At 41.7% G+C, this 25,817-nt stretch overlaps 1 protein-coding gene across 3 annotated transcripts in view; it reads left to right on the forward strand.

The window, feature by feature from the left end:
- Nucleotides 1-19,801, forward strand: part of scaf8 (SR-related CTD-associated factor 8) — a 37,642-nt gene extending 17,841 nt beyond the window's left edge. For 2 of the 3 annotated variants that reach the window (XM_034674863.1, XM_034674865.1), the window contains 18 exons: nucleotides 8,906-8,950; nucleotides 9,575-9,736; nucleotides 10,146-10,302; nucleotides 10,736-10,863; nucleotides 10,983-11,159; nucleotides 11,251-11,330; nucleotides 11,449-11,569; nucleotides 12,787-12,918; nucleotides 13,017-13,126; nucleotides 13,541-13,734; nucleotides 13,831-13,931; nucleotides 14,239-14,352; nucleotides 14,534-14,690; nucleotides 15,386-15,516; nucleotides 15,614-15,755; nucleotides 15,838-15,885; nucleotides 16,019-16,225; nucleotides 16,394-19,801. In XM_034674863.1, the coding sequence (XP_034530754.1) occupies nucleotides 8,906-8,950; nucleotides 9,575-9,736; nucleotides 10,146-10,302; nucleotides 10,736-10,863; nucleotides 10,983-11,159; nucleotides 11,251-11,330; nucleotides 11,449-11,569; nucleotides 12,787-12,918; nucleotides 13,017-13,126; nucleotides 13,541-13,734; nucleotides 13,831-13,931; nucleotides 14,239-14,352; nucleotides 14,534-14,690; nucleotides 15,386-15,516; nucleotides 15,614-15,755; nucleotides 15,838-15,885; nucleotides 16,019-16,225; nucleotides 16,394-18,396 (4,209 nt within the window). In that variant the 3' untranslated portion in view covers nucleotides 18,397-19,801. The remainder of the gene's footprint in view (nucleotides 1-8,905; nucleotides 8,951-9,574; nucleotides 9,737-10,145; nucleotides 10,303-10,735; nucleotides 10,864-10,982; nucleotides 11,160-11,250; nucleotides 11,331-11,448; nucleotides 11,570-12,786; nucleotides 12,919-13,016; nucleotides 13,127-13,540; nucleotides 13,735-13,830; nucleotides 13,932-14,238; nucleotides 14,353-14,533; nucleotides 14,691-15,385; nucleotides 15,517-15,613; nucleotides 15,756-15,837; nucleotides 15,886-16,018; nucleotides 16,226-16,393) is intronic. The other variant, XM_034674864.1, reaches the window with a different exon arrangement.
- The last annotated feature ends 6,016 nt before the right edge of the window (nucleotides 19,802-25,817 follow it).

The raw sequence follows: 25,817 nt of genomic DNA on the forward strand, positions 1-25,817 counted from the left end.
TTGTGAGAATGTACAGTAGTATTCATAGATTCATTGTTCTGACTCTCTTAGTGAGACAAGACCAGAGAGGTTTGATACATTCATCACAACTCTTTTGGCCTTTTTTTTAAAGACATGAATTTGTTGCTTAAGAGGTGTGAATTATACAAATAAAGACTGCTGGATTTCAGTGGGCTGCTTTGGTTCCAGGCTCCTTGTCTGGCATTATAGCTGGCTTCAAATATATCATCTTACTGGGACACTTGTAGAACTATTGTAGGGGTACCTGTCCTGATCATTACTTTTTATGCTTAGGTTTTCAATTCTGGCGGCCAAAGTTTGGTTGAGTATTTGCTTTAATAGCATAAAAATGTGTTGGTAACACAATATGATGAATCTTTTGGATTTTTGGTTCAAGAAGAATGTCCAACCAGGCAACTGTCTGTAGTTGTGCTGCCCTGTCTCCTACTGTCACACTGCCTCAGTCTGCTTCCATATCCAGCTAGTTCTGTGGATTGTGGTCTTTTAAAGACATGCTGACATTTCTGCACAGCCATGGGAAAGCAGTGCTTAGATGTAACAAAGGAGTAAAGGATAGTGTACACTGATTGGTTGAATATGTGAATTAACATCCTGGAGTGAGTCCCAAAACAGGGTGAGCAAGATAGTGATGATCTGCTCTGTACTTTGGTCTTTAAACACAGAATTCAACATATGCTTATCAAGCAACATGTCAGACTGCTTATTGAACTTAATGTACCATTATACATGTTATGTTATATTGATTAATACATTAAGTTAAGGTAATTGCTAGCACATGGTGGTCTTTCTATCCCCCGATTTAATATTGTAGTCTCAGTGTTGTACCCAGCCAGAGCAATGAAAGAGCAACAACACAGCAGGCTGCAGGCAAACAAACCACAAGGAACTGTTCACCAACACTTTCATCACAGCCTGTTGTATAACTTCTGCTCGGCTTACCATCTAGTTAAGCAGAAAGATGCATTCACATTTCAAAGTCAAGACTTAAATTGGTTCCTTGTTTACATTTTACACAGATCTAATCCATTCACAGTAGATGAACCCAGTCTTCAGAATAGAAACAATCACATTTGTTTTGTTCTAGATAGACTTATCTAGTTTTTCAAAGGATATGATTTAACCTGCTGTAGCCTTTGCTGCTGCCTTCATGATCCTCTTTCTTTATTCCTTTCAATGTGCTAATTCATCATAACATTTCTAAAAGGTACATACGCATTAGATCTCTTAACCCTCCTGTTATGTTCGTTTCTCAGGAACCGCAATAATGTTCCTGGGTCAGTTTGACCCAGGGCATATTTAATTATCCAGAAGTGTCAGAAACCAAACAAATCCCAATAAAAAAATTTTTTAATCTCATTATTAACTCCATTATTAACCATTTAAAGCAATATTTAGTGCAATTGTGTTCTTTAATCCTCACAGACAATGCTTCAATGAGGATAACTCACTTGTTTTTAATGAAAATTCTTGTTAAAACTTTTTTTAAATGTACATTGGAAAGACCTAAATATAAGTGCAATAGTTTTACATGACATTTTACATGATAGATTTGGGGTTACTTTATTTAGAATTTTGAATTACTATTTTTATGAAGTGGTGTTGATAAATGAACCAGACACCTCTTCTGTCACATGCTGCCCAGATTTTTAGGCTGTTTTTAGCTGGTTTGGAAGGCATATATTGCCTAAAATGGGAAATGAACCATTATAATTTTATATGTTGACTTCACCTATTAACCCAAGCAAAGATGTTTCATACTGAAAAAATACTTTTACATTTTTTATTTTTTTTAGCTTTAAAAACAGTCAATTTGACCAAAAACACAACAGGAGGGTTACGGTATTTCTTGGGATGAAACAATGCTGAATAGAAATCTGTTTGTCACCATCACTTGGAAGTATACTTTAAAATAAGGTGTTAAAAATGTTACGTATTTATGTTGCACATTTCATAAAGCTTTGCGGTATGCTAAACAGTTGCCTAGAGACAGGCCTACACTTAGAGATAAGTAACTACAGTGTGATGGGCTTTATTTGTGTGTAAGATAACGTCAAGCCTCCGTGGATTAGTTTTTGTTTTAATCTACGAATTGTTGTTGGATTTTATTGAAATAAATAAATTGGGATGCAGCTTATTAGTATTTCAGTTATTTTTCTTTACGTTTATCCTCATTTTATAACAATGTTAGTTTAGAATTAGGTAAAACATGTTCAGATAAAGGATATTCGTCATGGTGATACAGCTAGTCTTTCCTGAGAGTAACCAGAGTATACACACAGACAGGAAGACGAGTGACTCTTACAGCAAACAAACAAAATCGAGCTCCTTCCTGCACATTAGTCTGAGGATATTGATAAGTAACCACAGTAAAACATTGAGAAAAAAACATCTTATGTCTCTGCTTAGCAGCTTTTTCATTAGCAGTGCTTCTCTATCCTTTGCTGTGTGTAATTCCACAACCTCTGCGCTCACACTCTTTTGCCTGAGGTAGCTTTTAATTAAAAATATGACTATAGATTTGTTTCCTTAAATCCCTTTCTACTTTTTGATACCGTCAAACACAAAAAAATCACATTTTTAAGATTGCATTGTTTTAAAGAACGTGGTATTGAAAAATATCAAAATATTGAAAACTTTAACAAACCTTACCACAGCATCTATCTCTCTGGCTGTTGTCTCCTCTGAGTTTAAACAGGTTGACTTCCTGTTTGATTTTGGCTCATATACTCATGTTGACATTGAGATAGCCTCTAAAAAAGATGGCTCCTGACCTGAAGGTTTTTGTCTTCGATTTGAGCAGTGATTGACCACATTTCAAGTTTAAATAGGAAAACTGCTCTCTACCAAGCTGTTTTCTGTCCCAGCTGTTTGAGTTTTACAGTCTCAATATACAGCAGAGGTGGTACCTCTCGTACCGTGTGCACAAGTCTCATGTGTACCCCACATACTGACTCAACCAGACACTTTGAAAAGGCAACATATAGTAAGAATTGTAATAATTGGTTAGAGAAAGGACAGTTCCCACATCAAAGCTTGTTTATTTGAAGAAAAAAATCGAATTCAATTTGATACAACATAAAAGCTAATGTGTTAATTTGAACGGGTTAAAGTAAAGTTGTTTGAAATAAAGTTTTGTCAGGGGCGTGTTGGGAGGTCCCTCAGGAAATTTTGAAACATGTAGATTGTAAAACGTCAGATCTGAACATAATCAGAGGATTGACTTCCACCATTTTTAGTTTTGTTTTATTACTTTAATTTAAATTTTAGTATGACAAGCTGTATGCATGACCTGACTACTCTATTATTATGAACAGTTAACTTTGTCTCTCTCTCTGCCTTATTGACTGGTCGTAGCAGTATTTATCAGGATTCCTTTCACAATACTTGTGCATGTTGAAACTTTTATACACACACTGTCACCAATACAGGCATATTACACTGCAATGGAGAGAGAGAGGGAGAGAGACGTGTTCTTCTGCTGCACGTCTGTGTTACGCCCCATAAATAGTGCAAAAATGAACAGACTTTCTGGTGGCAAAGTAAAGGGCTGGAAAAAATCCAAGTGGAGTGTACACCTAAACAGAAGTGAGTGCTTGGGTTGGAATCTTTCAAGATTTGCTAAATCAAGTGGCAGAAATGACACCGTCTACAGAAACAGTAGCCTAGCTTGTGTTCCATTTCTCCCTGCAGTTTCTCATTGGCTGATTGGCGTGTAACCAATCAGATGGGGCTGTGGTTGGGACAATGCTGGAGACAGAGTAGTGACAGTTAGGCTAGGCTGCATCAGAGCCAAAATAACCCAGTTCTAAATTGATCTTGCATCGACCGTCGGATTTTTAAAAGGCCAATGTCACAATGCATCAAAATGCAGAATATTGGCGGCGATTATCGGCCCGGTCAATAATTGGTCTATCACTAAAGTGCAGTTAAAATGACAAATTCACTAAGTCCTCAATTAAATTAAGCAGCCCTTCATAATAAAACACACCTGACTCTGATGAGGGTTGGAGGCAGTGTAAAATTAGAATTCAATATGCAGGAAAAACTCTATCTTCAACCCACCACTGGATCTTATAGCTGGGATGCATTGTTTCTGGACCCTGTAATAGCTTTGGAAAATACCAAACGATGAAGTTTAAACTATTAGCTTTGATATAAAGTACCTGTAGCTTTATCGGCATTGCAATTTTCTGTATGACTGAATACCAACTAACAGTGCATGTTCTGTTCCGTGGAAGAAATGTTGCCACTTTTTGGTGACTTCTTTTATCATTTGCTGTCTTCCACCAATCACATTTTTCTGAACATTTGCCAAGTTGTGAGATAGGTGTTGTAAATGTTTTCGAACCCATTTCTTCAACTGACATCTTTTGACAAAAGTATGGTTTTTTTTATGTTTAAAGCCAAATGTTCTTGACGTGCAAGCTTGAAGGCATCAGAAATTACAAAAAAAAAAAAGGAAAAAGAATGTGAAAAATAATTTGACACCTTGGCACCTTAATGGGATCATTGGCTTACAATTTTTTGAGTGTGTCTACAACTGCTTCAAAATGCTAATCTGTTTTATTTGGACTTTATTCCCCTGAAATGACAGTAATAGTCCAGGTGGTTTATGTGTTCAACATCAACCTTGGTGACTCAGTCTCCTGTCCTCTGACTCCATCTACTGGCTGTTTGGAGAACTTCTGACATAAATATGGGTACCATAAATAAAGCAACACATAGCTATGAATAGTTTTCGAGCCTGCACTGTATAATTTCTAACACTCTGAGTCCTATGATATCAGATTTGACTGATAGTACCAGTTTGTTATGTGATGTTCTGGGCATACAGTGAGTGCTGTAAGCTCTAAAGAGAGGTTCCAGCATCATCTCTCTTCTTCTGCAACACCACAAGTTGATTCAGTTTTATCCTACTTCTGTTAATACATAGACGACCATGTGAAGATGAAGAGCTGGGCCCTTCATTTTGCCTTTACGTTAGGTGGTCGTTGTACACAAGATGAAGTTGAGGCTGGGAGGGAACATGTCTCAGCAAAAACAGACTTCACTACGATTGGTTATTTCTAATTCTAGCTTAAACTGGTGCCGCCTGCCCTCTTTTTCTCCTCAATCTGCTTTACCCTCTGGGAATAATGCGCTATGTATGATGTCTTCCTCGACTATTTTGCTCGGTCTCTTATTTATAGCTAAACCTGACTCTTGACTGTTAATTGATGCCTTGAGCAGACACAGCAAGTACTTCGAGAGTTCCCAACCCGGCAGCTGTCACTTTATAGCAGTCTACTCATCTTTTCTGGCTGGCTACCCTTTAATGTTGTAATTGACAAAATACCACATGGGCTGAATCTGGCAGGGCTGAAGATTAAACTTCATAATGGAGCTGATCATTGATGGAGTCGTTTGAGACCTTAGTTTTTTTTGGAATGCAATAAAGACACTTTCTGATCCTCTGCTACTTTTATGGACACAGCTTGTTTGACTATATTTGTTTTGGTACTTATTCAGCCTCTCAGGCAAATTTGGGTGGTTTTTTTTGCTGTGAATTTACTCAAAAAATATTGAAAGCTGAGACTTAAAAAAATAACAACAATGAAAAAAACAACAACATTTGACCTTATTTTTGACATGGAAAACGTCTATTTTTTTTAGTGATTAAACAATAATTGATCATTAACATTTCCAAAGATCAATCACGGAAAATACTTGAAATTGACATCCCTAATTTAAAGAGATTTACCTTGTTTGTTTTGATATTTAATACTTTCATTTGGGAATTGTTCACTTTCCATTTCTCAATAGTTGTTCTGAAATTTTCCAACAAGGTATTTTTGTATGATTTCAGTGTGCAGTGGTTTTATTTGAGTTACAACACACCTTAAAAATGAAAAAGGATTACTTTGTTTACAAAGAAATATAAGAGAAAAATATATATTGCAACTGTCCATATCTGAGAAGTTATTTAGAGTTATTTAAATTTTTAGTTCAATCTAGTTTTCTTGAAAATTGTTAAATAATCTGGATTCGAATCGTATCATGGATTGAGTGTATCGTTACATCCCTATAATGAAGTGATATTGGAGCACTCATTTTGTAAAATAGGTCATACTTATGGGGTTGCAATTCCCAAATTTAAAGAGCTGCTTCTGTGAACTCAGAAGCGCATTATTTCCAGTGGCTTTGATCTCACCATGCTTTGTCAAGTACAACTTGTGAGTAGCACACTGCTTGGGAAGCTTGTGCTTATAGTTCATCTGTGTGCTGTGAAGTATGCCAGTGAGTGGCCGCCAGCCAAGCAAGCACCCAAATAAGGATATTACAGCTGTGTGAACTCGTGGATATTTTAAGCACCAGTCTGTGCTTGTTTTTGGGAATCTAGGAAGGAAAGACCCTTTTTTTAGAAACACATTTCTAAGCAAGTTAGCACATCAATCCATCTATCAATCTTTATTTGAATAGCGCAAAATCAACACAAACGTTATCTCAAGACGCTTTTACAAACATAGCAGGTCTAGACCGTAGTCTGTTAAATTATTAACAAAGACCCAACATCAAGACAGGATAAGACCCAGTCCCCTCTTACTGACATGACTCATTCTTGTCTCATCTTAATCCACCATGAGCAATGCACCTCACTGTATTTAGCTAGTTACAGCAGCAAGAGAAAACGTCCTTTTATAACAGGCAGAAACCTCAATCAGAACCAGACTCATGATAGACAGCCGTCTGCCTGTTTTTAAACAGAACCTTGTGGGGCAAGTCAAACAATAAATTTGGCGATGTATCGTCTTGTACTCCTCGCCAATACGTGCATCAATTCACACGTTATAGAAATGATGAGACAGAAAATGCTGTGATGGCCGTTTTGAAAGATGTGTTGCTTATGGTGCACTGCAGGATGAAGCTGTCAGCAGGAGCAAAACCACATGATGCAGCGCGTGTCTCAAACCAAAATAAACAAGTTGCATAATCGACACCAGCAAACTGAAAGCAACCTTTGGGCACATTTGGGATAAAATACTGCAACACCAGGACTACACACCAAACTGATCAGCAGCTAGTTAGGACAGATAGACCTGCTACACAACGCTAGTGCATGCCGTCCAAACAAACACTGTGTAACTGCACATTTTCCTCAACTTCTCAAGAAGACTTTAGGCTTTAGGCAGTTGCTTAGTGTGCGACATGCTATGCAATCGCCAACTCTGTTCATTACAGGAACTGTGTGTTAGTTGTATGCAGACGTGATGAGTTAAGTGTATGTCTCTCCAAACTCAACACTGATTGAAGTGCACTCATTACCGTTCAGTGTGAATGTACTCCAGTCGCTGTTTAAGCTTGGAAGACTCTAAGATGTCATTCAGAACCCCATGCCTGGATCAAATAAAAGCAATGTTATTATTTTAACAATAACCCTCCTTTGTGGTATAAAAACTCAAGTTCTGTAATTTATCTAGAAGCTGTAAGCAGAGAGCAAGGGTGGCAAGGTGACCACAGTGACTAATGCTAGTTTGGGGATTAACACCTCCTCTGTAGCTATTTCCAATGTCAGCTCAGTGGTGGGATGACTTTGTCTTACCATTAGGCCTCTGCATCAGATGTACAAGGAGGGCATAAAAGTCTCACCTTGAACTGACAATATAAAAGGGGCTAAGCTTAAGTTTGTCAAGAGGGCAGATGCATTTTTACACAGGACTTCCACCAGATCTGTGTCCGGTCTGTCTCCGATCCGCTGCGGTCCGGCTCTCTCGTCCATCAACACCCACCGGTTGCGTTTTCAGTACGCAGCACAGAGCCGGATCTCCAGACAGCTGGAGTCATGTGATGAAGGTTTTCCAGCGGTAATTACTTGATCAAGGATTACCGTCCTCCTCTCCTCAGCCATGTTGTCTTTCTGGTCCTCTGAAAACCTCTGACCTGTTGACTCCAGGCCTGGCTCTGCTCAAAGTGTCATTTTGATGTCGTAGTTAAGTGAAAAACGATCTGATGATAACAGCGTTTTATTCTGAAAATTATCTGGATGTTTTACTTTGTTTTGGTGTCTGATTTCCTGTCCCACTTGTTCTGAATCTGTTGAGATTTATGTGTCTTGCTCCGGCATCTGGGAAAAATAGAGGTCTTTCGGCACAGCTGGAACACAACAGAGCTGATTTAGTTCAAGTTAACTCACTGACTAGAATAGAAACCTATCAGATCCAGTGCTGTGACAGATCGGAGACAGATTGGACATGGAGGAGGACCCCTTCAATCCTTCCATTGTCTTGTGTTGGCATTTGATGAACTGGGAATAATCAAAGCTCCTACAATGCAGCTAAAAGGCACTTCTTTTGTCGGACCCCCCCAAGGAAACTAGATATCTTAAGTGATGCAGTGGACATTGAATTGTCAAAGCACAAGCTAATATGGTACAAACAACTGCTAAATGTAACCAAAACATAACATGGGCTGACACTTTAGTCTTAATAAAAAACCTTCCCTTTTCCAGCTCTGTTGTTATCATTACACTCACAACAGACAAACTGTTCTGACCGTGATGTTGTTAATCCTGTTTTGCATGCTATACCAAGCATCTTCACTTCAAATATCGGTTGGCATGTCAATGCAAATGGTAAAACAGTCCCTGAAGATGCGTAGTTCATGGGTGGGCTCAAGAGTTTTGCCATTAGCAACAGAGATATGATGATTAAGTTCCATTAGAAGTAAAATTCCACCTTATTTTCTCTACCCCAGGGGCCTCTGGGAGCATTCGTTCAGATATTGCTGTGGTACTATGCAGCTAGCATGTCTTAAATTACCCATCCCAGTATCCGCCATGTCAACCGTGTTTTCTCAAACTGCTGTTCATGTGACTCAAAATGCTGTCTTTTCTTTATTTGTCTTCCAGTTTTACAAGCACGTTGTCCAGAGTGTGGAGAAGTTCATACAAAAGGTGAGTACTTTAAGGATACCTGGACTTTTAATTAAATATGATTATCCAACTGCTACGGACGTGCCGGACTCCAGTGGCAATAGCTACTACTACTACTACTACTATCCATTTCATCACTATCATCGCTCTCTCACCATTATTCTCCTCAATCCCTCTTTCCAACCCCAACTCGGTCGAGGCAGATGACTGTCTATCATGAGTCTGGTTCTGCTCGAGGTTTCTGCTTGTTAAAAGGACGTTTTTCCTTGCCACTGTAACTAGCTAAACATTGAAAGGTGCAATGCTAATGTTGGATTAAGATGAGATAAGATCGAGTCCTGCCCATAAGAGGGGACTGGATCATATCCTGTATTGATGTTGGGTCTTCGTTAATCATTTAACATAGAGTATGGTCTAGACCTGCTATGTTAGTGAAAGCATCTTGAGATTACGTTTGTTGTGATTTGGCGCTATATAAATAAAGATTGACTGATTGATGAGGTGAATATAATGACAAATTGTAATTATTCTTAATCAGTCATAAGGACATGTGAATAAAGGCGATCTTCCAAATAATAATGTACTGCATTATTGTTTCACTGTATTGAAATACCCTAACTCCAGCCTTTCTCTCTGTATCTACAGTGCAAACCAGAATACAAGGTTCCAGGGCTGTATGTCATCGACTCAATTGTCAGACAGTCACGACACCAGTTTGGAACGGAGAAGGATGTGTTCGCCCCACGCTTCAGCAAGAATATTATTCCGACGTTCCAGCACCTCTACCGCTGCCCTTCAGATGATAAGGTCAGACAGTTTTTAATAGGTTTTTTTGTAGCTTGTCATGGTGTCATGAGCATTGATATAAAACCTCTTAAATATTGAGTATGCCTCAGTTATAAAGGGATGTGTCGTGAGGATTAAATCAGGTAGTAGCAATGGGATCACTTTTTTGTTTTATTGTGTTTAAGTGAGTGAATCATCAGTCATTAAATGTGTCTAGACCACTCAAAATAGAATAATTAAAAACACATCTTTCATGATCAAATGAAGATACACACTATAAATAAGGGATCTCAAAGGTTACAAGTTAGAAATATCATCACTTTCCTTTACCTGCAGAGTCCTGCAATCTGCTTTTATTACAGTACAAGGTGCATCTCTGCATATTTCTGATGCTAACAATGCCTGTTGTTATCCTTGTCTGTGTTTCCAGAGTAAGATAGTGCGAGTGCTGAACCTGTGGCAAAAGAATGCTGTCTTCAAAAGTGACATCATCCAGCCCCTGCTGGACATGGCTGCAGGGATTGCCCCTCCAAGTGTCACACCCGTCATGCCCAGCAGTGCTGCTCCAGTCAACAACACTACACCTGGTAATACAAACAGATAATATGACAATACAGTTAGAATTAGGGATGTCCCAAAGCAGCTTATTTCCTAGTCATTTAAACATAGATTTAAATTCCATCTGACCGACTGGTCTAAAGGTTACAAACACTCAGAAAACAAAAATTAGCACCATTTATCTAACATGGGATCACAGAGTCTGCAGGAAAACAGTGTCAAATTGGTCCTCTGAATGTGGCTATATATACCAGTTCAACCAAACACAGCCTACCTACAACTTCACCGAAATACTGCCAATCTACACCTCACTACATGGTGACATCTGACATCCATGCTTGTTTACATCTGAGGATGCTAAAAAGCACATGCCCACATTTGCTTGTAATGTTCTTGCTGACACCATTATCGAATGCATTTACTTCAGTCCATATTTAAACGCCTCTGTCTTTCTGTGTCTAGGTACCCCTGCTACCCCTGCTACTCCTGCTAATATTGTCCAGGGTCTGCCTGATTGGGCGTCCCAGATTACCAACACAGACACTGTTGCTGCTGTGGCACAGATCCTACAGAGTCCCCAAGGACAACAGGTTAGTAAAACATTGTACCGAGCATCCGAGTACAGCAAAATAGACTGCAAATGTTTGAGTCGCCTCTGTATTTTATCTGGCTGTTTTTGTAAAATACTCTCTGTTATGACCAACCGTAGCTGCAGCAGCTGGTACAGAGTCTACAGATGCAGCAGCAAAAGCCCCAACCGTCCCTGCTGCAGGCCTTGGATGCTGGCCTGGTGGTACAGTTGCAAGCTCTGACAGCTCAACTCACTGCTGCTGCTACTGCTAACAGCCTCAACCCACTGGAGCAGAGGGTGTCCTCGTTTAATAAGGTAATGCTGTACTTTGCAGCAAAATTTGATTTGTGTTGCCCTTGCTTCCCCTGATGCCTCCGGATATTAATGTGATGCTTGTTTTTTACAGAAACTCTTGGGCCCTTTCGATTTTGGGAATGATTCTGAACGTGGTGAAGAATCAAAAAAGGACTCGTCATCATCTCAACTGTGAGTTCGGTGTTTTGTTTTTTTAATGTGGCTTTTATTTTTCTGCACTAAAACTGAATTATGATCTTAAGGGATCAACTACTTCCACTGATTTAATCATGCTGCTGATCTCCCCCAGGCCCATGGTGTCTGAGCCCATGAACAGCTCCCTCTTCCATCAGTTGGCTGAGCAGCTACAGCAGCAGAACCTGGAGCAGTTTCAGAAGCAGCTTTTAGAGCACCAGCAGCACCAACAGAAGGTAGATACAGCGTACACATGTAGATCACTAATTCCCTTGAGTTTTTTCCATGACTGATTATGTCTTCAAGCTTGCCAGGGTTTAATAGATAAATTAATGTCTCCCACTAGGGCTGGGCGATAATATGATAACGCTAATTATTGTGATAGAATTTTTCTCAATATAAATCACTCCACCTGTAACTCTCAGTAATCTTCGAGGGGAGAGCATTACTCAAAAAAATGCTCTACTAAACCGACATACATTATACAATTAAATATATCTTTGTTGTATATGTAAATACAACTATGTAAATTACCTCAACCTGAGAAAAATAAGAATCTACAAACTAGAACTTCACAAAAATCTCATCGTACACAAAAGACCTACTTCCTGTTAGCACTTTCAAATATGATGGACACAAGAAGCTTATCAGAGAACAAAATCCCAGATACAAACTAACAAACCATTTGGTTTCTTCAACTTTCACTCAGGACCAAAAATATGCCTTTACATTTAAATGAAATAATGAGGTGATATTTATCGTGATAATTATTGATATCGTTTGATATGAAAAATGTTATCCTGAACAAATTTTTCAATATCGCCCAGCTCCACCACCCATGCTGCAGTGATAAAAACACTAGAAAGTAAATGGCTTTAGGTTGATTTAGGAATAATGTTTCATCATAGTACCTGCAAGCTCCTCTGAAAATAACTCAATTAAGAAAACCATATAATATAATATAATATGATATATAATATAATATAATATAATATAATATAATATAATATAATATAATATAATATAATATAATATAATATAATATGATATATAATATAATATAATCTGTTTTCTCACTTGATGCCCGTTCCCAAGGCTTTGGTCTCACCTTCCATCCTCTTTTTATAATGTCACAATTGTTTTGTTTGTAAAATCTGTTTGTAAGTCAGTTTGTATAGTGTCCTGTTAACTGTTTTGTGACATCCTGTAGTTTTAAAACTTGTTGTTTTATGTTTTATGTGAGTACCTGCCTTAGGACTACAGATGAAATTAGCTATTGTGCCAATTCTGGCATATTTACATTGAGGCACACTGTTGAAATGTTGATTAATGTGCATTGTTCTAATCAAGTTAAATTAAATTAAATATAAAAACAATCTCATCATGTTTATGTGTAAGTGTGCTTGTCTTTCTTGAATTTATTATTTAACCTACTCATTTTAAATTCCTCCAGGCATTAGGCTTAGAGGGGCAGGACTCGATCTTTGGGCAGGAAAACTCTGTTGCGACTGGTCAGAGCAGCAGCCAGCAACAGCTCCCTGAGCAAGACAGCAAGGTAGATGACTCCATAGACAACCAACAGCAGGTAAGCTTGGCCACTGAGCCATCAACATTGATTATTCATACTCCTCTGCACTGTTCTATTTTCTGTGGAACACCTGCTGATGGCTCTGTCAATTTTAGGACATGGATCTGGATGAGGGCCCTGATGGTATGGAGGAAGAGATTTTCGATGTTGACGAGAAAAAAATTGCAAGCACGCGATCCAGAACGCGCTCAAGGTCACGCTCTAGGTCAGTCCCACTTAGATCAGTTATGCCATTGTCTTGGATTTTTAATTTTTATATACCTGGAATTTTGTTGAGCTTTCTGTTATTTAAAAACAAAGAAGCCTGGATCTGGAAAATGTGGTATATTATAAGATTATGCTCCTAATTTTCCTTCCCTCTTACTCATGACTTTATTATGACATTACTTTATTCACCACATTTACATCAGGGAAGGGAGAGTATCAAAATAGATTGTCTTTTTGTGAACTCTGAAAAAAAGCTGGGCTGATATTTCATATCAATGTTTAGATTAGAGCTGGGGTTTATTTGATACTAGGTTGTAGCAGGATGTTGAAAGAGTAAGTCTGTTGCATTGATAAACATGACTAAAGATCAACCTGGGAAGAGTACTCAATTGTATTGTTTTTCTTCCTCTAGGTCTCCAAAAAGGAGAAGATCAAGGTCACGCTCTGGCTCACGCAAACGTAAACACCGCAAGAGGTCACGCTCACGCTCCAGAGACCGCAAGAGAAAGTCGTCACGCTCCTACTCCAGTGAAAGACGTGCCAGGGAGCGGGAGAAGGAGCGGCAAAAGAAGGGACTGCCTCCAATTAGATCCAAGACTCTAAGTGGCAAGTGAAAGTCATGTGGAAGTCATTATCGTTTGAAAAATTGCTGTTGCTGCTGCTCTAATGAATAATAATATACATTCCCCTGTCCTTATACAGTGTGCAGCACGACTCTGTGGGTGGGCCAGGTGGACAAAAAGGCCACTCAGCAGGACCTCACCAACTTATTTGAAGAGTTTGGCCAGATTGAGTCAATCAACGTAAGTAGCCCTCTCCCTCTCTTAACCATGTAATGTAGACACAGCATTACGGCCTGCTCTTTGATATCTGTCCTGTGGACTCCTGTTTTCATTATCATAGAGTGACCTGAAGCTGCTGCTAACTGCCACATTTCTTTGTAAATGTCTCCCATCTTTTTATTTCAATTTCATCCTTTTAGGCTACACATTCTTGCTCTCTCCTTTCTTTAGTTGAAATCAGTCATACACCTGAGTAACTTTTGATAGGGTTAGTGCAACCTTGCCATGTCCTATGTAATGCAATCTGTGTGTGTGTGTGTGTGTGCAGATGATCCCTCCCAGAGGCTGTGCCTACATCTGCATGGTCCACAGACAGGATGCATACCGTGCCCGCCAGAAGCTCAGCACCGGCTCCTTTAAGATTGGCTCCAAAATCATCAAGGTATGCATTACCTTTATAATTTGATTGACTGTGTTCTCATTCTCCTTGTGGGTTCGTCTAATGTAATTTTCCTTTGACCTTAGACAGTGAAAACTTTAAGACAATTTAGCTTTCCAGGCACATGAATCCTGGCACGCTCCTTGAAATGACTTTGCAAACCTGCTTTGTGTTTCTGAACCAGATTGCATGGGCTCTGAACAAGGGGGTAAAGCAAGAGTACAAGCAGTTTTGGGATGTGGATCTTGGTGTCACCTACATACCATGGGAGAAGGTGAAGGTGGATGACCTGGATGGCTTTGCTGAAGGAGGAATCATCGACCAGGAGACCGTTAATGATGGTGAAGAGAATCACATCAGCATATCTTCTTTCTTGTGGCACAATCACCAGAGCAGGGGATCCCAAAGTGGGGGTCGTGAGAAACCAAAGAGTCTTCCAGATTATTGTTTTTTTTAAGTAATCTAAAATTGCATGTTTTGCTCATCGTTGTAAATATATCGACAAAAGCATCCATAGCAGTAGGTTAATTCATAACAGCGCATGAAACATGTGCATTTAGCTAGGCTGATTTTCTGCAGACCAGCTAAATGAAGTATGAAGCAACATTCAATTACATCCAAGGACAGTGGAGGTCGTGAGTCACCGGCTCCTATATTTTAGGGGTCAAGGCCCGAAAAGTTTGGGAACCCATGCACGAGAGCACAGTAACAGTTCTTGATATAATATTTGATCATCTTGTTTACATCCCCATATTAACTTTTTTTTCTTATACTTAGTCCCCAACTCTCATAGAACAATGAAATAAAGGATTAGATTGTTAAAATTCAAACAGACTTCAAAATGTAAAACAGAGGGTGCCAGCTTAGCTTAGCTGACTAGTGTCCCTTTGCCACGAGACATTCACCACTCTCTCTCCCCCCGAATTCTATTCTCTCAACTGTCGTTTCCTCTCAATAAAGGCAAAAAGCTACAAAATAAACTTTAAAATAAAGAGTTTGATGGTTGTTTATATCGCTGTTTTTCTGTTTTCTGCAGAGTGGGAAGCTGCAAAGAATGCTGAGCCAGTTAAGGAAGTTCCAAGTCTGCCAGTTAGTGTTGAGACTACAGTAGTCTCTAACGCCCAGACTGAGGCCTACAACCAGCAGGTCACCATGATGCCAGTGCAGGTACCCCAGAGAGTCTTTCTCTGTCTTGATCTGAAGTTCTAAGTCCCTAACTCATCCAGGCTTTTGTATTGAGTGTCATATATCTTCCCCCATCCAGCTGCCAGTGGCCCAGGCTGTTCCCAGTGCTGTAGGTTTGGTACCACCGAGCTTCCCTGTCACCATGAGCTTGCCTCCGCCAGGCTACGGACCTCCACCACCCTTTATAAGGGCTGGGTTTAATGCCTCACAGCCTCCACCAGGTAGCTGATACAAACAGTCATACAAAAATCAAACCTGAGGAAATTCACCAGCTCATAAAAAGATTTTTTCCCCGTTGTCCAGGTTTCCTGCAGGCAGCACAGACAGCAGGAATGGCCTCAGCATCTGCTTGTGAGTGTTTATGACCTACACTTATAATTAATCCATCCATGGAGTTTTGAAGATTGTCATTTCCCTTGATGTATTTCGAGTTTGTACTTAACATGTTCTCCTGTACCCACCCATGCTTTCGTGCAATCTGCAGTGGTAAGCAGCCAAGACTCTCTCAAGGATTCACCATTCGGCGCCATGATTCCTCCGACCAGCACGATCCCAGGTGGCTTCATGGCATCAGCCATCCCTGGAGCTGGTGTGTTCAACCCAGTGGGAGTCCAAGCTCAGCATGCGGCCAATGACAAGGCAGCCCAGTCTGCAGAGGGTATGGAAGCTGCTGCAGAGCTTACACTGCAAGGTGAAGAAATGACAACACATACTGACATTAAGGGACTGATCCATTTATTTCTGGGGTCACTTTTATTACATAAAACATATATTTTCAGTTCTGTTAGTTTGTAACAATTTCTCTTGTTTGTCCATGGAGCCTTTTAACATCTATATCTGTCATTTTTTTTGTCCCCAGGGATGCAAAATGCAGTCCGCAGTGGGATGGGTCTCCTTGGCATGCATCCTACATCCCTCACACACCAACTGCATCAGTCTGGTCTGGCCGGACAGAGGATGCCTGGCCTGCTGCCTCTGGATGTGCGACCTAACCTCCTTCAACCAGGGGCCGCTGCCCGCTTCCCACTTCTCATGCAGCAAAGTGCTGCCCAGCAGGCCGCCAGCCTCCTCGACAGTTCCCTCCAGGCCCAAGCCCGTGTCAGGGCTCCTTTCGCTCAGCTGGACCCCTTCAACAGGGTTCCAAATTTAGTCAATGAAAGCTTGTCTAAGAAAGAAGATGAGTCGCCGTCTGGAGCTGATGAAGGCAAAGACCAGGACTACCGCTTCCCTCCGATGGAAAAGCAGAGCACTGGCTTGCTGAGGACCCCTCCACCAGAGCACAGGGAGTCCCTTGGAGGTGGTGGAGGAGGAGCAGGAGGTGGTGGAGGTGGCAGGCCTCCTTTGCTTCAGACCCCAGGGACTCAGCCAGCCAGAACCAGCCTAGTGGGACGTCTGCAGGCTCTTGCAGGCTTCACCCCTGATAGCCGCTGGAACCAGACCAGAGGGGACTTTGATGAGCGGGATGGTATGCGAGGCGGTATACAGGCCCCAAGTGTCCCAAAAGGCTTCCAGGAAGAGCGCCCCACACTTGGGCAGAACTTTCCAAACCGCTTTGACAGCCGTCCTGGGATCGCAGGAGGTGCAGCTGGGGTTCCGGTAAATGCTGGAGGTGTTGGTGGGCCACAGGCCTGGAACCGTAGTGGTGGTGCAGCAGCAGCAGCAGCAGCAGCACCTTTCGACAGTGAGCTACACCAAGACCTTGATGAACGAAGGCGCCCCTGGGACAGACAAAGAGACAGAGATGAAAGAGATTTTGACTTCAGGAGGGAAATGAATGGCAACCGCCACAGCCGAGAGAGAGAGAGGGAGCGTGAGAGGGAGAGAGACAGGGATCGAGGCCGAGACCGCACCAGAGAGCATGATCGTGACAGAGATCGTGACAAAGAGAGAGATCGTGAGAGGGAACGTGAACGTGGGGCACCTCTCCTCCCGCTGCCTACACCGCTGCTTCCAACTCCACCTCTGAATCCCAACCTCTCTCTGAGTCAAGGCAAACTGCTTGCTCCGCTCAAATTGAGCCCCCAGATTCAGTCACGATTCCAGTCCCCACTCCTGCCCCAAGCTCAGGCAACACCTCTCCTGGGCCTGAATCAGCCGCTGCCCCAGGCTCAGGTTAAGTCTCCACCTCCATCACAGAGCCCTGCAGCGGAGGCCGAGCCAGAGTCCGATACCCCAGCCCTATGTAAGACACCTACGACACAGTCGCCATCCCCTTCCCAATCACCTAACCCTTCATCAGACAGCAAAGGTCTGAGCCCAGTGACTGAGGCTCCCACTGTGTCGGAGTCCCCACCACCATCTATGACCCCTACACAAACTGAATCTCCAACCCTGCCTATGGCTCAGTCCCCCTCCAAATCCTCTGCTTCTCCCGACACTGAGACCCAGTGCCCGGCCTCACCGCTGGCTGAGGCCTCACCCCAGGACTCACCTGTGGCCTTCACTGAAGCTGCCAGCCCCCCTGAAGAGACGTCTCACTCTCTGGAGGAGCAGGAAAGCCCACAGAAGGATGATGAGGTGTCACAAGACATGGCCTCTTCACCCCAACCCCAGTGGGTCAATGGATCTGGGACGGACAGTAGCACTGTGGCTGAACCTACACCCGAGGCCTCCCCTGACCCCTCTCCTGACGCCTCTCCGAACGCCTCTCCTGACGCCTCTCCCGAACCCTCTCCTGAGCCCTCTCCTGAGCCTATTAAAGAACCCTCCTCTGATTCTGTGCTCCCTGAAAGTGAGGCAGAGCGGCATCAACAGGTGCAGCCTGACTCTCCTAAGGACATAGACAATGAACAGAGTGAGCCCATGGAGGAAGCTGCGAGTCAGCCTGTGGTAGACACTGTCACAGACACTGAGGGGACATAATCATCACTCAGTAGGTAAAAGATCATTTTGTAAAGTTGTCTCTTCTTCTCTGTACTCATGTCAGCAAACCACCACCACCACCACCTTTACCACCACACGGGACATGGTGAATACAGACTCACAGCAGTTATTGTCTGATAACCAATAACAAATGATTTTATCTCTCACAAATACCAGTGTACTTAAATAGAAGCCTCTAGCTGATTTATTGATAGAATATTTTGTTTGTGTTTTATTTACTTTTTCCTTTTTTAAGTTGTAATGCCACCCACCCGTTTTAATTAATCTAAGCTTGGCATATTTTATTGAATTGCCTACCAAAATGTTTCAATTGTATGTGGGGGAAATAAGCGTTGACCTTCCTATGGAAGAGAGTAAGAAATCCTGGCTGTTCGACAATGGATTGAATACACTCAATACTTGAAAACAGCAGCCGCTGGCGCCGTTTCTGTCTCCTTTTAAAAAAAAAAAAAAAAAAAAAACTGCTGCAAAGATTTCAGCGAATGCTTTTGTGGTGACCTCTACAATGCTTTCTGTTATCAAGCAGAACATATAGCCCGCATACAGTGAGACCAGTACAGCTGCTTTATTTGGAAGAAATGAACATTTTTGAACTGCAAACATAAAAATGTGTCCCCCAAATAAATGTCTGTAATCACTTTCCAGTTATTCAGTGAGAGCAAAAAAAAGAAATGACATACCAGAAAATCAACAGAGGGATGTTCTTATGTTGGGTACATATTGTTTTAGTTTGAAATAAACATGCTTTGTCTGTTTCAAAAACATGCTTTAGGACTGTTTTCTGACCCAGGACCAGTGGAAACTCAGACTGCTATACTGACTTGTACACATTGTGTGCTGTCACTTCAGTCGATTTGATGTTCTCGTAACTGAAGTTGCTGCTATACCATCCATCCACAGAGCACTTTGTTGGATGCAACAGTGGGATTTGTAGTTTTTTTAGTTTCTGACGACTTCAGCCTGTATGTTTCCCGAAGCTTTTGCTGGGTGACTGTTGAGGATGGGATTGTGCCTTTTTGAATGGATTTGACGTTTATGATGCTACCCAACACTTCTGTGTGATTTACACCAGACTGTGCTTGCAACTCGGTATCTGACAGCTCTATGAACACAATGCTATCTGCACAGAATTGACTGGCCTACAGTTTAAATAGTAGCTGGGCAGTTTGTACAGCACTCACCTAGAGGAGAACACGTCTATTTACTCCATTGTTCTGTGCATGCAGGCCTGTAGCCATGTTTTAACCTTCCTGTCTCTTGTTCATTTCATACTTGTAGTGCTTTTCTGTTGAGACATATTGCTAGATATCCATAGTCTGTTCTCTCAGACCAAATGTCTACTACAGGAGTTGTGATGTTGAATAAAAGTTGAAGGTGCATCAGATTTTTACCCCTCTTACTGTCATGAATCCTGGCTCAAGCCAATCAGATGAACTCTTGCACTCATACCATGGATCGTCCAACTGAAATTAGCTTGAACACATACAAGCAGATACAGCATTTGTTTCAACCAATGAAAACGTAAAGGCATGCAGATCTTATAAACAGGGCTTTGTATCAAAATAAGTATTGCATACCAAAAATAAAAACCATGTAGACTGCAGACACTTCTCATTCACTGACTGCGAAGCATAAAGGCCATAACACATTTTATCTTGAGAGAAACTCCCCTAAACCCAACATGCTGCACAATGGTCGAGTCCATACCACTTTAAATAGCTATATATCACGCCCAGCAATAAGGGTGTAGATATCTACCAAATTTCCTCTTATACAAATTGGTCAAATTATGTGCTGACTCCAAGACAATGGGACATTCTCTACAAGGGGCAGTCACCTAGCTAGCACGTACTTCAACAGAACAAAAGGGCAAGAAAGGGGATATTCAAATGAGCAAAATATAGGAGAGGTAGGAGAAGATACTTGCTGCCACTTAACACCCCCGCCCCCACCCTGATCCAGTACTGCTTGAGACCTGGCTGCTACAGATGGAGGAAGCGCTGACTCGGCACACACTGGCACAAAGCTCCTCTCTGTGCTCATTTATGACCCGGCTAGTGTCAGAAAACACAAGCTACAGAGTTTACTTAAACAATCATGTACATCTCGGTACTTACGCTGTATCAGCGTTATTCTTATAGAGAGCAGCCAAGTCAGAGTAGAGCAGCTCAATGAGCTGCATAATGTCTTTACCTGCAATTACACCTGGGCTTACCCTGCTAATCCAAACATTAATACACCGGAAAAAATACCTCATAGTTTGGCTCTGGATTTAGCATCAAGAGGCTCTGCGAGGGGATAAAGTCAAGCCTAAAATATATCCGCCAGGGTCTCCTAGTATGACCCAGTCTATAAATTTCCAGCTCCTACCTGGCTCTCAGAGGGAGGTCAGCAAGGTCTAGCATCCAGCCAAACCCCTTAGTGAAAGATTTGACAGGCTCAGACTCCAAATCAACCACTTTCTCCCCTGAAACAGATTTACATGCACTGGCAGAGAGAACTCACTCTCTCTTGGACTGAAATAAAATAAATCCTCAATGTGAGGAGGGCCAGAACTCTTGGGTATTTATCTACAGCAGAAAACAAGGGTATGTTCCCTAATGCAGGTTGTTTAAATTAGGAATCCTTATAAATTAATCTGCCAGGTTTTCAAATAGGGCTTAGGAAAGGATAAGGGTCTAATTTTGTAGTAATTCCCCTTCAACTTCACATGCAGGCCAGTTTTACCAACAGACACATTCCTGACTGTCTGAGTCTTACTGGTGATCCTGTGCCAAGTATCATGCCCTTCGTTGCCATGTTAGACTCCATATAAGTCAATGGCAAAGCCCATGGGAGCAAAGCAAAGATGGCCTGACGTTTATTTCAGTATAACCCCAGCACAGGCAGCTAATCAGAGCATATGAACCACTATGGCATGGAATGATAATACAAAGGTGCTACTGCTTTTTCTGTGGGTCAGACGTAGAAACTCCCTGCTATTAAGTCAATTATAAAGGTGATGAGGGTTGAGCTTTATCTTGTAAATGGGATTGAATATGACATAAGGGAAAACCGTAAATCTCCATTTCTAAATATGAGCTATGGATGTCAAACATCAGTGCATAATTTATCCTGTAAGTAGCTGTTTTAATTAGTTTAGGCTATATTGAAGACAAGTGGTTCATTACCACAACTAATATTGTTCTCCTGTTGCCATTAAAAGCCCCACTGTCTGTGTATCTGTAGTGTCAGTGCCATGTCGGACCATTAGAGGTCAGTGTGGCACTGCAGCTTTCATCCTCACTGCTTCACTCTTTTGTGCAGACTGGGTTCTTGGAGTGCGACAGCTAAAAATCTGCAGTGCACAGCTCTCTTACCTTCTGTTCTCCCCCTTCACTGAGACAAATAAAACCCCTCCAGTGCCATGGCAGAGCATATCTACACATGAAATTCCCTCCTTTGAAGCAACAACAGGCCTGGCATTAGGCGAAGGGTATGGGGAATTGCTGCCATGCAGCCTCGTCATGGTTCCTCAGGTCGGAAATTAATTCATCAGATACCTCTTTCCATACCTTTTTCGGATCGATACAGGAGTGGTGTGATAAATGGAATGAGCTCCCTTTAGTGTGAGACTTGGCCCGTTTCTGCAGCTTCTCAGTGCTGCATTCTTAAATGATTAAAGCTATTGATTAGGCCTCCCAAAGCCTCCAGACTAAAATCAGCCTCTATCTTCCATGGCCAGATACCCAGATATCATATTCCTACATGGTGCAGTGTGTGCCAAGTGGAGACAGACAGAGTCTGTGTTGGTGTGACAGCTCAAATGAGTATAAGAGATTGAGTTAGAGCAAAACAGAGAGTCATCTATCTTAAATCCAGCTAGTTATGCAGGAGAGGAATCCCCTATCAGGACTTGCACTCTGCAGCCACAGTAATTACTCACCACTGTGGGAGTGTGCGTACATTTCCTCTGCGTTCAAGAAGCCCCTGCCCTCCTGGCTTCTGTTATCAGAGCCAGCAGACTTTTCGAGACAGGGCAGAGGTGTCCAAAGTTACCTCACCCAAGAACTTTTGGCCCTGTCGTCAGCTCAGCTCTGCTGCAGGCTGCGCCCTGCTGCAAATTGGCTGCGGGAGGTACCAAGGTCACAGAGTTGTCCACCCACACCACAGGATAGAGTAAGTGCAGGGAGCTAGTGCAGCAGCCCTGGGGCTGGTTGTCTGCTGGGACTCTTTAGGTGGTTTGCTCAAGGGCACATTAGCAGTACCTGCCACCATTATGGCCTAACAAAAGTTTCAGGGTCTAGATGGCTGTTCTCGAAGCTGGTGATCTTGATTTGTCCACCCAAGGGGAATTTATTTTCAACTTTTTAAAATGAGAAATAAAAGAAGGCAGCTATACTCATCAGAAAGATATGACGGCCTTCATAAAATAGAAATTGTAGAGGAAATGAATGAGTAATACAAGGCTGATATTCAGTCATTTGCAGAAGTATGAAACAAATATTCAGATTTCTATCTCTGCATTTATAAAGAGTAGATTTAAGGCGGGTTTCCTGATAGTTAGCCCAGTTTAAAGCATATTAGTTGACAGAAGAAGCGTCATGATAGTTTCTGTAGCTCTATGGTAATGTAACTCCTCTGTAGTTTCCTTCATTTTGGTCCTACTGAATATGTGCACAAGAGCTGTTTTTTAAAACAGCCTTTGTGATGAGCCAGGCTTGTGTTCTCTTTCCATTATTGCACCTCTTTTTTATCAGCAGCTGTGGGATGAATATCAGTGATCTGGTGCAGATGTTCACAGTGCTTAGAGGTTTCACCCAAAATGAGTGGGGCAATCCCAGCGCTTCTTTTTTAGCGTCTTAACTAGAGGACATTTCTGTTAGGGGCATTTATTACAGTCATGACAATAATCAAAGTTTAGTTTTTCTTCATATTAATGAAATTCTTTACATAATCCACAGAAAAATAACAAGTGGTCACTGGTCATACAGACTTCATCAGGTCTCAGTAATCACAAGACCAAAAGCTATGATAGAACTGCCATGCTAGTGACACTGTTTGGCTCTACAGGGGCTTTTAGCTAATTGCTTACATTCTAAAGTGCATCTTAGTGTGCTAACATATGCCATTAACCACTAAACACAGGGCAGACACAGTTTGTGTTCTTTTTCAAGGACTTAGTTATGAAACAAATGTTGGACAAATTGAAAAGGTATCCTGATATTCCATCCTCTGAGGACCATAAATGTTGTTACAGAATAGTTTGGCAGTGCACCTTGTATTCAATTCACATATCAGTGTGACTTTGACTCCTTGTTGGAGCTGATTGTATAAAATCTGAGGATTATCAATTTACTCGTATTCATCCTCTGGAGACAAGGATTGTATATACAAAATATTGTGCCAATCCAGGTTGCAAACATTTAGAGATTATAAAACCACATTAAATTATTTTGCTACTTGTGGCCCTTAAAGCTGCTGCTGGTGGTCACAGAGTAATCATCTGTTCAGAGAGAGGGACTTCGAATGTCAACACTATCCCTCCCAACCAGATTTCCTCTTAGCCCCCCAACACAGATCGACGTGTGCAGTCATGATAGAGCCGGACTCATAACCAATCTGAGGACGTAGTAGGGGCCGCCCATTAACCAATCAGGACAGAGGATTGGAGATTAGCTTTGATTGGTCCGTGATAACGGGAACGAGGGGAATAATAACATTGCCTGATACATAGGCATTGGAAAACGCAGAGATTTTTGCAATAGTCTCAAATTACTACACTTATGAGTACTGATGAGCATTATGACATTTTCTCCAAACCCAGCAGAAGAAAAGTAACGTTTTTTTACACCATTCCATCCAACAGCAGCTTTAATGCCTTAATAAGGATCAGGGGTATAGAAAGTCATGAGGGATTCATCCTCTAGAGATTTGGAATGTCTTAACATCATTTCATGGAAACATCCCACAAGTCACTTTACATTTTGAGTCTACCGTCCCCACAAAAATATGAATCTTTACATGTTTATAAATCTGAAAGACAAAATTCGGCAGTTTTGCTTTCTCTACTCTACGATGAGCATTTCAGCTAAACATCGTGGCTAACGAAGCTTTGCCTCGTTAGCATGCACACAGATGTTTATCGCCGAGAACCCGTACACTAGGACGAGGTTCATCAAATCAAGACTTGGTTAATTCTGGTGATTGTTCCACTCTACAAAGGAAGTGTTGCTCCATTTTTGTGTTTTGAAGGTGGGAACTTGTCTCAATTTGTTCTCAACTTTCATTATCATATTTCGTTTCATCCTCTCTCGAAGCTGGCGAGTTTGTTTTTCTCTCTTTTTTTTTTTTTAAACTCCATGCCAGGAGCTGGAGTAGAGAAATCCTGTGTTTGCCAAGTCAGTGTGTATTTGCATACTGAGGAGGTGTGTGTGTTATCAGTGCTCTACATGCCTGTCACCGACTACCTTTCCCTACACACATAGAGCACAGTGTGTGTATTGGCGGTGTGTCATTAAGCCCATTAGTTTAAACATTGTTTACACAGTAGCAGCTGTAAATTCACATTTTAGGGCTAATGTGTGCAACTGTTGTCTCTGTTAACACTGTTTGTCCCTAATCTTGCCTATTAGTGGCCCCATTTCAAAACACAACAAACATGTATTATCTGTTTACATGGGGCTATCTGCCCAAAAATGTCTGTTTCTCTGTTACTGCTTCTGCTTCTCGTCTCAAACTGCTGAGGCCTATTACAGGGTGAGTGTGAGGTCATCGGAGCATAGGAGGTCAAAGGTCCCAGGTGATGGAGATACAGGAAAAAGTTCAGGGAAGTGCCGTCAGAGGAGACAACAATGAGAACCTTTCCTTATGTTATGCGAGAGCCCGGTCATGATTCACAGCAGGCGGGGTGTTGTGTGTTTGTGCGTAATCTGTGTGACAGGGGAGCTTATTAAATCTGCCAACACAAATGAGGAATGTGTTTGTGTGTATGTGTGTGTGTGTGTGTTGGGGAAGGAGGGAGAGATGCAACGAGGGAAGTGTGCTCAGTTGCTGAGCAAGCGATTGACAGCTCAGCACATTGTGTGTGGAAGTTGGGAAAACTTGGAAATATGATATGTATCAGCAAAGACAGGCAGGTATGGGGAGCAGCTTCTTTGCTGTCAGACTCAGATCAGCTCTGCTCTCATTAAGTGGGCTCATGCATTTATTGCAGTCATAACATTAACATATACTTTCTGATTATAATCACTCCTCTGCATCTGAAGAAGGTGTTTGATTAAAGCCTCACTCCCTCGTTCCCACAACCTTAGATGTAACAGACATTTTATCCCCTCTTTGTTCTCATGCAGTCTGTCTCCTACGCTCAAGTCAGTCATCACCTGAAAAGAAGACCTTATGAAAGTGTGTTATTAAAGGCT

Source organism: Notolabrus celidotus, chromosome 22, assembly GCF_009762535.1.
Source record: "Notolabrus celidotus isolate fNotCel1 chromosome 22, fNotCel1.pri, whole genome shotgun sequence".
Lineage (NCBI taxonomy): Eukaryota > Metazoa > Chordata > Actinopteri > Labriformes > Labridae > Notolabrus > Notolabrus celidotus.